We start from the raw sequence: 13901 nt of genomic DNA on the forward strand, positions 1-13901 counted from the left end.
AGAGTGCTAGGGGTCCCTGAAATAGTCTATCTGCCTTCAGTGGGTTCCTCTTACAAATGAGGAGATTTGTGTCCTGAGAGATCAGGTAACGCCTCCAGGCGGAGCCGCACACCTGGGCCTCTGGGTGCCCAGGGCTCTTTTGATTACCCAGGGGTTGAAAATAAAAGTGAAGACCATGCTCCTCACACTGCGCCACTGGGAAAGACGCGGGTGCTGATGCCAGTGATGGAGATGTGAATTAGCCACTGTTAGTGTTGTCTTGGGAAAGCATTGCTTAGTAATTGTAGTAAATAACACTTTGAAAACTCTTTTGTTGAGGGAATATCTCCACCATCTGCCCACCCTCATCTGCCTATCCCCATCCCCCTCCAAAGGGCGTTCAGAATTTGGGAAAGGACCTAGTCAAATAGGGTAGAAAATGGGAAAAAAGACCAAGAACAAAAAATCAGTATTTTAATGAAAATACGCGGACAAAAGTTCTTGATATTATAAAAACTCTGGTTTTGTGTGTAAAAATAGTAACTGAGAACAATTAGACATAGAAAATCCCTCACTTTCATGTGATGCTTTAATTACTCCCAGGAGAACATTATTAATTATTTAAAGGGCCTGTGAGTCATTAATTATCCTTCCCTGTTCATTTCTAAGCAAACTTTTAAACTTAGTCTCATTCGCCAATTTACTCTTCAATTAGATTTCTATTTCTGCTTCATATGCAGCTAAAAATAGTTCCCTATTTTGTTCCTTTAATGTTTGTTTTCTTCTCTTCCCCCTAAAAAGCAAGCCACTTGGAAAGGTGACAGGGCTGTCAAACCAGACTCCGCTTCTCTCTGAACATCCAGGACCCTCTGGCCTGGAATCATGGGCCTCTACGCCCTGCAGGGTCTCCCTTCACTCCCGGGACCCTCCTTTCACCCTTTCTCCCCTTCCTCATGCTCCCTGGACCCCCCACACCCTCAGAATTTTGGCACATGACAAATGAGTGACTGATGCTGCAGATGATGGCTACAGAGGCTCAGCTGACAGATTTCTCCCTCCTCTCACCAGGCCCCACCCGGGCCTCGCCTCTCAAAAAAGAAAGTTCTGGTTTACCAATTCATGCACAAGTGTTAGCAATTTAACACCTTTTGCTTCTCCTTTGAAAGGGAATCGGAGAGAAGAGCACAACCCAGAAAACGAGGAGGCCCTGGCAGAGGGGCGGGGTCTGGAGGGCAGCCCTGCTGACCTGCTCCCAGCCTGTGGAGCAAAGCGTGAGCTCTGGGCTGGGCTCGAGGGGAAGTGCTCAGGAGCGGCCTGCTGTCCTGGCAGCCGCTGGCTGAAGCCTCCCAGACTGGAGTGAGTGTAACCAGGAGTCACTCACACATCTGCCCACTTGCTCGTCCACAAACAGGAAACTATGTGCAAATCCCCAATGCTGAGCAGTCAGTGGAGGGGCAGATATCAAATAATTTCTCTAAATATTGTATCATATTATATTAATTATTTTAAGACCTGAATGGTTCTCCAAGAAAATGGCAACACCTCCTTGTAAAGGGGAGTTTAGAGAACTCTGAGTCTGGCTGGTCTGAGAAATTGGAAGATGGCAACAGTCAGGGCTCCAGGAGAGGAGAAAGACACACCTCCTGGAAGAACTGGTCACAATCAGAGGGCAGAGGCTGGCAGCCTGCCTCTGTGAGTCCCACCATCCTGGAGTGGGAGAGGGGGCCCGGCCAGGGTTGTGCCATGTGCTGCTGTGTCGCCAGCTCTTGGACAAGCCGTCCAAGGTGTTCTTCCAGCCCCTCCCAGACCCCTGAGATTCCTCCCCAAAATTCCACAGCTTGGAGTGAAAAAAGAGATTAAAGCCGATGATGTTTTCCAACATCCTAGGCTTTTTATTAAGAGGGTGAAGAAAGCAATGTTTTTAAGTCTAATATTTAGGTTTTAAAAGATACAAAAAGAGGCACACAGGCAAATGATGAGTTTCTTCACAGTACAAGCTAAAAACGGCCTGGCTGGGGCACACCTGAGGTCAGCGTCGTCCTCTGGAGTGCCCATCTCCTCTACCCAGGCAGATGTGGTCTCTAGAACCCAGAGTACACATCTGGATGTGGCAGAGACACCAGAAGGATCTCAGCGAATCGTGTTTCTGGGAAGCGTCGTTCCTCTTTTGGAAAAGCATGCAGTACTAGCGCCTTTTTAAAAGTGATTAAACGGGTACAGCTTTCACTCTGTTCTAATCATGAAGCCCCAAGGCTTCCCCCTGATGTGTCATTGGGTTCCAGGCTTCTGCTTCATGAGGAAAACACACAAATAGCTGCTCAGTTTCCACCAGTTTCTGCCAGAGATTTGATTCTCCCAACAGAGCTCAGCCTGGAAAAGCCAGGGCAGCTGCCAGTGTGGGAAGCAGCAGGGAAGTGGGTGACCTTGGAGGGACTGTCCAGGGGGCAGGAAGAGAAACTGAAAAGCAGCTCAGGGGGCCCAGCCCCTCCAGAATGCCCCAGGACAGAGGCAGGTGGAGGTGCAAGGGAAAGAAGGCATGGCAAAAAGAGACCTGGTTATGGGGAGAAGAGACCTTGGTGGGAGCAGGAGGCAGAACCCAGGCTTCTGCTGGGTGCATGAGCTCAGTCAGGGGTGGACCACGCCTGAGGCCCAGACCAAAGACCACAGCACCAGGAGTCAGGCACCAGCAGAGGCCAGGAAAGTGAGCCTTCTCTGCCCTGAGGACACAAGGGCTCTGGGAGGAGGAAATGTACACCATTCTGAAGGAGACAGCATTCACCCAACAGAGTTGGAGTGATCTTTGACACACACAAGTATGAGCCATCCCAGCGTCTGTGGGAATTCTGAGCAGGTTAGGAGCAGTCGGAACAGGAGGAGCCTCTTGTGGCGCATTCCGTTTTGCAGGGTGAACTTTACTCCCACTGTGTGTGCCTTCCACTGCATCAGAGCCTCCAGGATTGGCCCTGTCTCCCCCCTGCAACCCCCCTAAACTCCTGGCACAATCACTGCTCTCAGTTCTTCTCCCCAAGATGTCCCATCTGTGGGAAAGGCTCCGCACCCCACACTCGGCCACATACTCACACTCCCCTCACACACTCACACTCCCCTCCAATGCACAAGTAGCTCCAAGTTTATGGCTTTCCCAGGGTGGAACCAGGAGGGGAAGATTTGTTCATTGAAGGAACCCAGCGTCACAGGCTTTCTTCACAAGCCAAGCAGTCACCTAAGGCCCAGGTCTCCCTCTCCATCAGTTTCCCATTAAATACACATGGATGAAGCTGGAGAGATAACAGGTAGAGGACAGATGACAGGCAGATAGATCACAGACATGACAGATCCCAGATAAATGACAGATAGGCAGATGACAGATGACAGATAATAGATGATAGATCACAGACCATAGATAGGAAGATGATAGATGATGCAAAGGTACATGATACGTGGATAGATCATAGATAATGACAGGTAGAGGACAGATAATAAATAGGTAGGTGGTAGTAACAGACGTTAGACAGATGATAGGTAGATTGTAGGTGATTGGTACATGACGGATAGATCCCAGATAAATGACAGATGATAGACGATAAACAGGTAGATGAAAGGTTACAGCTAGATGATAAGTAGATGACAAATGATAGGCGAATAATAGATGATAGGTACATAATAGATGTATAGATGATAGATAATAGGTGACAGGTAGGTGATAGGTGATACGTAGATAATAGATTTTAAGTAGGTACATGATAGGTGCGTGATGGACAGATGATAGGCAGATGACAGCTGATGTGGATGATAAACATCGGGTGATAGAAAAATCGGTATCTGTGAATACGGGGGATCAGAGAGAAGCAAATAAGAACAACGAGGTCAATGTTAATGACTGAATCCAGATAAAGGGTAAAAGGAGTTTTTTGTACCGTTCTTATCCTTCTCATTTTTGTGTACGTCTGAAACTATTTCCAAATGAAAAAACAACACAAAATTAGCTTTCGTCTCTCATTTCCAGTGCCTTCCCCTTGCTGGGGAACGGCTGCTCTCCTGGGCTGGCCCTGCGGGCTCCTCGGGAGGCGGCCCCAGTGGCCCCGCGTAGGTCCCGCCCCGCGCTCCCCACCCGCCGCTGCGTGTGAGCGGAGAGTACGACTCCCCGCGCTGCAAACGTGGGGCGCAAACCAGCAGCCGAGCTGAGGTCGGGACCCCCCTGCCCCTCCGTCTGCGTTTTTCTGCAGCTTTCTATCCAACCTTACTTCCTCCGCCGAGGCTGTTCCCGGGTCCCCACCGAACCGCACTCTAATTTTCTCAGTTTTCAGACGTCTCAACCCTGTCCCACCGGCTACAAAGACAGCGCACCCACTGTGGACGGGTTTCTGGGCGCTTTCTCGGGCTCCTGCAGTTATTTAGCGAGGCAGGTGCAGGCAACCAGCGGCAAAGCCCTCGCTCCTTTCGAGCGCGCACACCTGGCCGGGTCCTCCCACGCCGCCCCGCGCGGCCGCTCTTCCCGGTTCTTTCCACCCCGGGCCGGGCGCGCACCGAGCATCCCCTTCCCCGCCCCTCCGCCCGCAGAACCGGGGAGGCGCCGCCCCGAGGGGAGCGCCGGGAGGGGACGGGGCGCAGGGCGGAGGTCTTGGGGGAGGAGGGAGGCGGGAGCGTGGAGGGGAGCGCGGGGCGGGGACAGAGCGCGGGGCGGGGCGGGGACCGGCGGGCGTGGCGCGCGCTCCAGCGCCGGGTGAGGGGCGGCCCACGCGCTCGGGAGTCCCGGCTGCAGCTGCGGGGCGCGCGCGGGCTTCTGCGGCTGGAGCCTGGGGTGCTGGGGGCCGCGGTCTCCGCGAACTCGGGGCCAGCCCATCCTGGAGGCGGCGGAGCCGCGGGGACTCGGGACGGAGGCTGCCGGCGCTGGGTGACCCCGGCAAGCTGAGCTCGGGATGCGGGCGCTGCTGCCGCCCGCGCTGCTGACCTGCTGGCTGCTCGCCCCCGTGAGTGCGCCTGCGATCCCCGCGCCCTGCACCCCAAGCCAGGGCTCCCCTTCTGAGAAGGGCGCTCCTCCCGCTGGGCTTCGCCTTCCTCCCAGGTCCTGGCGCGGGCGTGGGGACGCTGCCTGCCTGCCCGGGGTGCGGGGTCTGGGGTCCGGGAGAGGGAGTGGGGTCGCTTGGGGTCCGCTGAGCTCCGGCCCTGCCAGGCTGTGGGACCCGGGTTCGGAAGCTGCCTTCGCCTCTCCCTGCGCCCTGCATTTCGGGGTTTGCTGGACACGGGATCGTTTCTTCCTGGACGCGTCCACGATGAGCTCGTTCAGGGCCGTCCCGGGAGCTGGGAGCTTCGGTCACCTGCGCGTTTCGCGGGGATCGGGGTTGGCGTTGGCGGCAGATCCTCGGCCCCCTCCCTGTACTTACTGGTCTGTGTTTTAGTGTCTGGGGGACCTGGCGTTGGCTAGGGAAAGTTTCCTTTTGGAAATAGTTGCATTTTTCCCCAAGAGCACTGGAGGAAATAACTGCGCATAAGTTTGTTGAATGAGTGCCTTCACACCCGGCGTTCTGAATTACTCACTCTGTGAACCTTTACAAAAAAGAAAGAAAATCCGAGCCTTGTTTCTTGCGTTCCTCTCGGAGACCGCAGCGGCTTTGCAGTGCGCGCGGTTTTCCTGGCGTCGCGGCCAAGGTGGGTCTGGATGGACACGCGGCCCCTCTGCGGCTGGGGGGGGCCCTGCCGCCTCCAACAGGACGGGGTTGTTTCCGGGGACGCCCGGTGCTCAGCGGGGCACGAGCTGCACTCCCTGGCCTTGTGCAGAGGCGCAGCCAGGCTTTCCCACTCCAGGGTGGGCGCTTTACGGAGCGAGTCCTTATCATGGTGAATGCCGCTTTCATTGCTAAAATGTCCTAAGAAGAGTGATTGCTCTGCATTTTCCAGGAGCGTCAGGTATTGTAATGTCATTTATACCTTTACAGAGTTTTTTCTTTTTACATCCATATAATTTCCTTAATTCTGAAATTTCAGCCACTGACTTTCCCTGCATGAAAACAGAGGACCTGGAGCCCAGAGTCTGGCCTGGTGCTGCTTCAGTCATGAGCTAGAAGCAAGCTAGGCTTGCTCTTTTAAATGGGACCAAAGGCGGCAAAAGGTCCAACGTTGTTTTCCCCTTACTTCTTTAGGCAATTGTGTTTGTGGTTGGAAGTCTTACTGACCATTTCAGTAGTAAGGTAACTGGACATCCATGGCCATAATACACCCAAGAGTATACCCTCTTTAGTTACTGCTTTAGTACGAGTAGAATTTTGGTCGGTGCGGGGGAGGGGGAAGATCAAGACCAGAAGGATAGGTGGATAGAGCCCTTCTTAAGTCCCCAAGGCTGCTTGGCAGGCCCCGTGCTGAGTCGGGGTGGGCGTGAAATGCAAGCGTCTTGATCTTGGTAGAAACTGTGCCTTCTGAGAGGAACCGTTATGTAGTTCTGTCTTCTGGCTTTCACAGGCAGGTTAATTACCATCTTTGTAGCATTTTTCGCTCAGCTGATGGAGCCTGCCTGGAAATCGCCCCCTCTTCTTCCTGAGGCCACAATGGTGTGACTCCCCACCTCTCCCTCCCCCCTTATCTTGCTGATCTTGAATATCTCTTCCACAGCAAATTCTAGTCAAAATGACTGCAGTTTTATCTGTAGTTATAGGGTTAAGCTTTTAAAGTGTACCAAAGCCTTTAAAAATAAAGCCCTTCTATCCAGCTCTTTCCCTGGTGGAGGCTGTCTGGAGAAAGCTGCACAGTCGACAGGCATCCATCCACTTAAACCAAACCAAAGGCTGTGAAACGGAGGACCTGGGTGTCCAGGGATTAGTGGAGTAAAGGACTCTATTGCCTCCAAATTAGTACTGAGCAACATGCAAGGTATTATGTTAGCAAGTTTATTTTCCTGCTCAGAAAAAAAAAAAAAAAATCTATTAGATTTTGTACTTGTTGTAAAATACCTTTACAAAGTAAATAGTGAAGTTTCAGAAAAGCCAGAAAAATGAAGGTGATTGGTTTTAAATGAATTTTAGTTTGGAAGCGATTCAAAACTGTGAGGTTTAAAAAAAAAAAAAAACTGTGAGGTATTTGGGTGTTTTTGTAGAAGTTTTGCTTGCTTTTCCTCTTATTGTGGAATTTTTAGTTATTAATATTTCTTTTAACCTTGAACAGGTCAACAGCATTCACCCAGAATGCCGATTTCATCTGGAAATACAGGAGGAAGAAACAAAATGTGCAGAGCTTCTGAGGTCTCAAACAGAAAAATCCAAAGGTAAGGCAGAGAGCTTGTGAGAAAGAACTCCAATGACATTCTAACCCAGGAATATGCACACTCAGCTGTGGTTCAGGGTCACCACCTGCATCTTAAAAAAGAAAGAAAGAAAGAAAGGTCACTTCCCATTGCTTGTTACTGAACTACTGGAGCTAAAACTCGTGGAGTGTTGGATAGGTAGGGTCTTCACACACACCTTAGAAAACCTGAATCCGTAACAGTAACAGTTTCCGTGGTTTGAGATGATAGCAACAGTTACTAAAACAATTTCTTCATGGGCTTTGTTATGCTTTACAAAAGCAGCTCCAGTTTTCCAGGGTATAAGCATTTATCTGAACTCCTGCTTTTAAATTCTTAGTTATAGCACAGATGATTTTGATCTGGTCGAGGATTGTGGATACTTGGCAGAAAGCAAACAGAAAAATGAGTCTTTTGTTGTGCTGAAGATGGGCCTGTGGTGAACACTGTCTTCTCCTGTTTGACAGAGGCATGCTGCGCCATCATGCCCCAGACCCGGCCTGCTAACAACCTGTTTATAGACTCTGTGCCCTGGGATAGCACCCGGCCTATAAATAGTAGCAAAGCCTTTGTCTGTCAGCCTTCTCTGCTCTTTGTCATGATTTTCTCCTCTTCAAGAAAGAAATTAAATCTGTGTTGAAACAGTCTGGTGTCCTGAAGAGGGCCTCAGATGGTGGGCTTTATTCAAGAATAGCCCTGCCCAGCAGAAATAGAATGCAAGCCACATTACAATAAGTAAAAAGAAGCGCAAGAGATTAATTTTAATAGTATCCTTTGCTTACCTGAATAAATCTGAATCTTTAACATTTTGACATATAATCAACCTAAAATTATCAATTTTACATTCTTATTTTATGCTAAGTCTTAGAAGTCCAGTGTGCTTTTTGTGCTTACAGCACAACACAACGTGGACCCCATTTCAAGGTTCAGGAGCCACAGGCGGCCAGCGGTCTCCACGCGGGATGTGGGGCTGTAGATTGTCACTAAACAAGTGTCCCCCGCTTCCCATTCCCCTCTGAGCCACCATTTTCCAGTCTGAAATACGCGGCTCTGCCTCTAGGGCTGCTTCTGGCTTTGAAGATCTGTGATTCTGTGGTGCATGCATAGTTCTGGCCACATCTTCCACATTGTCTGGTTGAACTCTGTCCAAAGAAAGGCAAATAAAGTAACTTGGCTGAAACCACGCGGAGAGCCTCTCCTGTGAAACGCTGATGCGGCCAAGGAGATGTGGAGGGATGAGGCAGCCAGGGCACCACAGCAGAAGCAGCTGCATGGCCACGGAGGGTCGTTCTTCCCAGTGAAAAATCTGAGTTATGAAAAGTAGTCCTAAGGAGAGATGGGCTTTTAGGATTACCTGGTTCCCTGGGGGCTTGGGGGCCTGGACAGCCCTCCTCACCTCCAGGTCCCAAACTGCCCGGCTTCATGTTTTCATAAATGCAGATTTATATAAAACATTCTACTTTCTTAAAAGCTTGTAAACAATATATTTAAAAAATATATTTTGAGGGAGCCCAGAGCCGTCTGATGGCTCTCTGCATAGTAGCTGGACTGTAGCTTATCCCCAGGTTGGAGAGGCCTCCTGGGGCACCCTCACCCAAAGCCAGGTCAGCACATTTAACCTATTCACAGGGGCTTCTCCTCAGTGGGTGATCTGTGTGTGAGCCACATCGGACGCGAGGGGCCAGAGGTCCCAGGGAGTCATTCAGCCCCACACCAGCTTGAGTGGGCTCAGATGCAGGCCCAAGAGACGGGCCTTGAAGATTTGATTGGGTCATGAAGGCTCCACCCTCATAAGGGTTAATCCATCAATAGATTAGTGGGTTAATGAATTTTCATGGAAGAGCTGGTGGCTTTATAAAAAGAGGTAGAGAGATCGGGGCCAACACACTCAGGCCCCTCACTACCTGATGCCCTGCACCACCTGGGGACCCTGAAGAGTCCCCACCAGCAAGAAAGCCCTCACCATTGTGGCCACTCAACCCTGGACTTCTCCAGCCTCATAACTGTAAGAAATAAATGCCTTTTCTTTACAACTTACCCAGTTTCAGGTATGTTCTTATAAGCAACAGAGGCAAACTTAGACACTTGAGCAGATTGCAGCTCTTCCTAAAGGGAACTTGGACTTGAACCTCTTTGATGGCAAGGATTTGTAGTGTTTTCTGGGTCAATACCCAGTTCCAGTGATGCTCCAAAGGCTTCATGGCCAGGGCCTGTATGTTTGAGGGTTGCCTCATGTCATGAGATGAATGCAAATGAAACCATCTTGCTGACATTTGCTGATGCATTGGTTGATCTTTTCATTTATTTTATTTTTTTTTCTGAGATGGAGTTTCACTTGTTGCCCAGACTGGAGTGCAATGGTGTGATCGTGGCTCACTGCAACCTCCACCTCCTGGGTTCAAGTAATTCTCCTGCCTCAGCCTCACGAGTAGCTGGGATTACAGGCGCCTGCCACCACGCCTGGATAATTTTTTTTATTTTTAGTAGACACAGGGTTTTGCCATGTTGGCCAGGCTGGTTTCGAACTCCTGACCTCAGGTGATCCACCACCCTGACCTCCCAAAGTGCTGGAATTACAGGCCTGAGCAACTGCCCAGCCTTCTCTCATTTATTAACATTTTTTCAGCAGGTTTTTATGGAAGAGATACCGGATTGTAAAAAAGAACTTTCTTTTTTACGTATTATTTTTATTTTATTATTTTATTTAATTTATTTTTTAAGATGGAGTCTCAGTCTGTCACCCAAACTGGAGTACAGGGGTGCAATCTCACCTCACTGCAACCTTCGCCTCCTGGGTTCAAGCGATTCTCCTGCCTCAACCTCCCAAGTAGCTGGGATAACTGGCATGTGCTGCCATGCCCAACTAATTTTTTGTATTTTTGGTGCAGATGGGGTTTCACCATGTTGGCCAGGCTGGTCTCGAACTCCTCAAGTGATCTGCTGGCCTCAGCCTCCCAAAGTGCTGAGATTATAGGCGCAAGTCACTGCGGTCAGCCCTTTTTAAATATTAAAGACTCGCTTTTCTTAACTAATCAGACTTAAGTTATCCTAACAAAATACAAAATCATTGTTTTCTAGGCCAATTTCTTAAAATGAAAAAAAAAAAACAACTTTCGTAATTAAGAGAAGACCAATACTTAAGAAAATATTGTCCTATTAAGAGAGACAAAACAAACTTTGTGTCAGTACTTTACTAAGCTTTAAAAAAAACTTATAAACAAAATTCTAATCTTAGTAGTTTGGCCACACATAAAATTTCTTTTGTCAGACCTCCTACAGCTGTGTATACCCACTCCGTTTTTGCCTTACTCATTTTCTTCATTTTTATGCTAGAACAATCAGTCATCTTGTTTTAAGATAACATTACTCTCTTTTTTCTTAAAACACAGACCTCGCATACTTTTCCTTACTAAAAACACATCCTACTTTCTCTGTACATTTTTCATATACAGTTGTTTGCTTTCATCTTTGTTTCTAGTAGTTTTAATTGCACATGTTAATTCAAATTCTTAATCCTTAGTGACATTAATATCCACTGTAAATTAGGAAGTACATGATGTCATAGTTGTTAAATGGCAGGTGCCTCCGCAGCACAGGACATGCGTACGGGCAGACCCAGGTAGCTCCAGTTCCTCTATAATACACCAAAAATAATTAAGCTTAAACTTCTTTTTAGGAATTAGTGTTTTAGTAGTTTATTTTATTTGGACATGATCTAGATATGCAGTAAATATCATTTAACAGTATAATTTCAGAGTTTCAAGTTTTCAAAAATATTTCGGAAACTGTTTTTAAACAGACACATAATATCAAACTACCTGTCATCTCAGGTTATTTTTCTTGTTGACAAATTTTTTAGCAAGAATAATGAGCTTATTTGACTAGCTCAGCTAGGTAGAATGTTCATTTCTACTAAATCATCAATATTCTTATTTATTAAATATTACTCAAGTCATATGAACTTAAAACCATTGGGTTCCTTATTTTCTGACAAAATATTGAATTTATACAAGCACCTAATTTTCTCTAGGCCAGTAAAGCAGAGTTCTTTTAACATTATTTCTAATAATAGCATCCAGAGGTAGAATGCTATAACATGTTAATAACATGCATATATATAGATGTAATAACCAAACAGACAGATGCAGAGATTGCTGGCTTCTGTTCTCCAATTGTAGCCCTGTGCCAGGTACAATAATATAAAACTCACTGGTTGGTCCAAATTGTATTCTTGGCAGATAAAGTTACCTGTTTGGATGGCCAAAGCCTTTTGTTAATACATATGAAAAGGACTTTTAAGATTTTCCATTTGCCAGGTTTTTTTTTTACTGTTCCCATTTCTTCTCCCTTCTGATGACTCATTTCCCTGATGCTGCATTTTAAAGCTTTCAACAACTCTAAGACAGGGACAAAGGACAGTAAGTTTTCTCCAGAAAGGAGCTGTGCACAGAGGTGCATGTTGTCGGGGTCAGTCTTACTGGTACTGCAGGCTGTGTTTATGGAGTGGCCGGGAGACACCTGTCTGTTGAGGAGTCCTTCTCCCCTTCAGCCTCAGGTGGCTGCTTTTGTAACAGCTCAGGGTTGTGAGCAAGGTCAAAACCTGAGTTAGTTGTTGCAGAGGCCCCAGGCTCAGTTGAGGATTTAATTTGTAAGGACGTTGGTTTTTAGGATCTTCATATGAAAAAGGTAAGAAATCAAATATTAGTAGACTCAAAATAATATTTTGTTCAAGCGCTGTAGAGATTCCTTTAGAGAGGCTATAATTTTGGAGTCATTCTGTCGAAAATCAATCTGTATACTAATCAAAAAATGTATTGCCTGGTTTTGTAGGCACTCAGGATTCCTTTTCTTCAATGTGCCCATAGGTGAATGATTTCATCTGGAATAAACTTCCCACTGTGGCCCCTGTAACTCACAGCCATCCTCCTGAGCTGCACCCATTTCTCTAGAAAGGCACGGGCTCTGGGTCTGTAGTTTCTGAACATAAAATTACCTGGAGTTCCAGATGGGGTGTCCCAGACTCCATGGATTCTGATGAGCCCACAATTCCTTGTTTTTCTCACATTTTTCTTGCCTGAGGCCTCCAGCTGGACCCAGGCCAGTTCTGTAGAACAGCCAGTTTGACTGTGGATCCCAGTGCAGGTTCCAGTGCAGTCCCTGTCAGACCCAGGCTGACCTCTGGAATAAAAGTTGCTCCCATGGAGTCGGAGAGCTCAGGATGCACGTTGTGGAGCTCGACCTCCTAGAGGGACTTACCCTGTGACCACCAAATGTAGCTAGAGAGCAGTGAGCACAGTGGCCTGGAGGCTGCCCACGCCTGGTTACTCGCTGCTCCTGGGTGTCATCAAGGGTCTCCTTCAGATCTCACTTCTGACAGTGGACTGTCAAAAAGGTAAACTGAGGCACAGCAACATGTTTAAAGAGTTCATTTGAACAAGCAACTCTTCCTGAATTGGGCAGCTCCAAACCAGAGGTGGTTCAGGAACTCCCCTGAGGGAATGCCTTGGGCTTTTATAGACAACACAGAAGTAAAGCAAAGAGTGCTGGCTTGGTTACACTTGCACAGATGCCTTATTTGTTGTGTCCCATTGGAAAGTCCCAAGTTGATATGGCTATTAAAATTTGTTGGCTACTTCTGATTGTTGAGCTTATGTTCTATTCTTCTTTAACATGGGAATTTACAAGAAATGGCTCAAGTTAAGTGTCGCTTATATCTGCAAATCAATCAAAGTTGAGGTTATTTGAGACCTGACTTGTTGTGTCTGCTCAGGGATTTTTCAACTGTTGTCTCCAATTTTAACTTACTTTGAAAACTTAAGCCACTTCCAGCAAAACCAAAATGAGTGACTGAGGCATGGATTTCAACGAAGAGGTTTATTAAGCCAGCTTTACAGCACATCTGGAAAAAAACGTGAGTCACAGACACACCTGTGGCTATTTTTTATGAAGAGGTCTTCAGTAGGGTTGGTGTTTTTACTTTTCCTTAAAGCAGCAAAGTCCTGTCAGGAGAGGGATAAGGAGGGAGTAAGGCAAATGCCTACATGCTGAGACTTTAATTAGTACCCAGTGAATCTGCGTTTTACATCAGACCAGATGAACTTTTGAAGGGAAAAAGGGGTAAAGGAAGAATCAGTTGTGTAGGTATCCTTGGGTAGGTGGAGGAAATGACTGATCTCATCTTGTCATTCTGCACCTGGGAAGACAAGCTTGTAACATAATCAGTGTGGAATGGAACAGAATTGGTCTTTGGAGCTAGACTTAGGTTGCAGACCTAAAGTTGGATTGTCTTTGTTTATGGGAGGCCAGTAAATAATTCATTTACGAGTGATCCCTGAGGGTAGTCATTCAGAGACACCTGAGGCCATTTGCCTTTTATTTTTTATTTTTTTTTTTTTGAGATGGAGTTTCACTCTTGTTACCCAGGCTGGAGTGCAATGGCTCGATCTCGGCTCACCGCAACCTCCGCCTCCTGGGTTCAGGCAATTCTCCTGCCTCAGCCTCCTGAGTAGCTGGGATTACAGGCACACACCACCATGCCCAGCTAATTTTTTGTATTTTTAGTAGAGATGGGGTTTCACCATGTTGACCAGGATGGTCTCGATCTCTTGACCTTGTGATCCACCCGCCTCGGCCTCCCAAAGTGCTGGGA

General features: G+C 47.6%; 1 protein-coding gene across 1 annotated transcript in view; it reads left to right on the forward strand.

Moving 5' to 3' along the window:
• Positions 1 to 4709: 4709 nt before the first annotated feature.
• The window catches only part of VIPR2 (vasoactive intestinal peptide receptor 2), a 103277-nt gene continuing 94085 nt past the window's right edge, over positions 4710 to 13901 (forward strand). Inside the window, exons 1-2 of the mRNA XM_017519272.2 lie at positions 4710 to 4949; positions 7135 to 7234. Coding sequence (XP_017374761.1) covers positions 4899 to 4949; positions 7135 to 7234 — 151 coding nt within the window. The 5' untranslated portion in view covers positions 4710 to 4898. The remainder of the gene's footprint in view (positions 4950 to 7134; positions 7235 to 13901) is intronic.

Source organism: Cebus imitator, unplaced genomic scaffold (genome assembly GCF_001604975.1).
Source record: "Cebus imitator isolate Cc_AM_T3 unplaced genomic scaffold, Cebus_imitator-1.0 Scaffold20, whole genome shotgun sequence".
NCBI classification, from domain to species: domain Eukaryota; kingdom Metazoa; phylum Chordata; class Mammalia; order Primates; family Cebidae; genus Cebus; species Cebus imitator.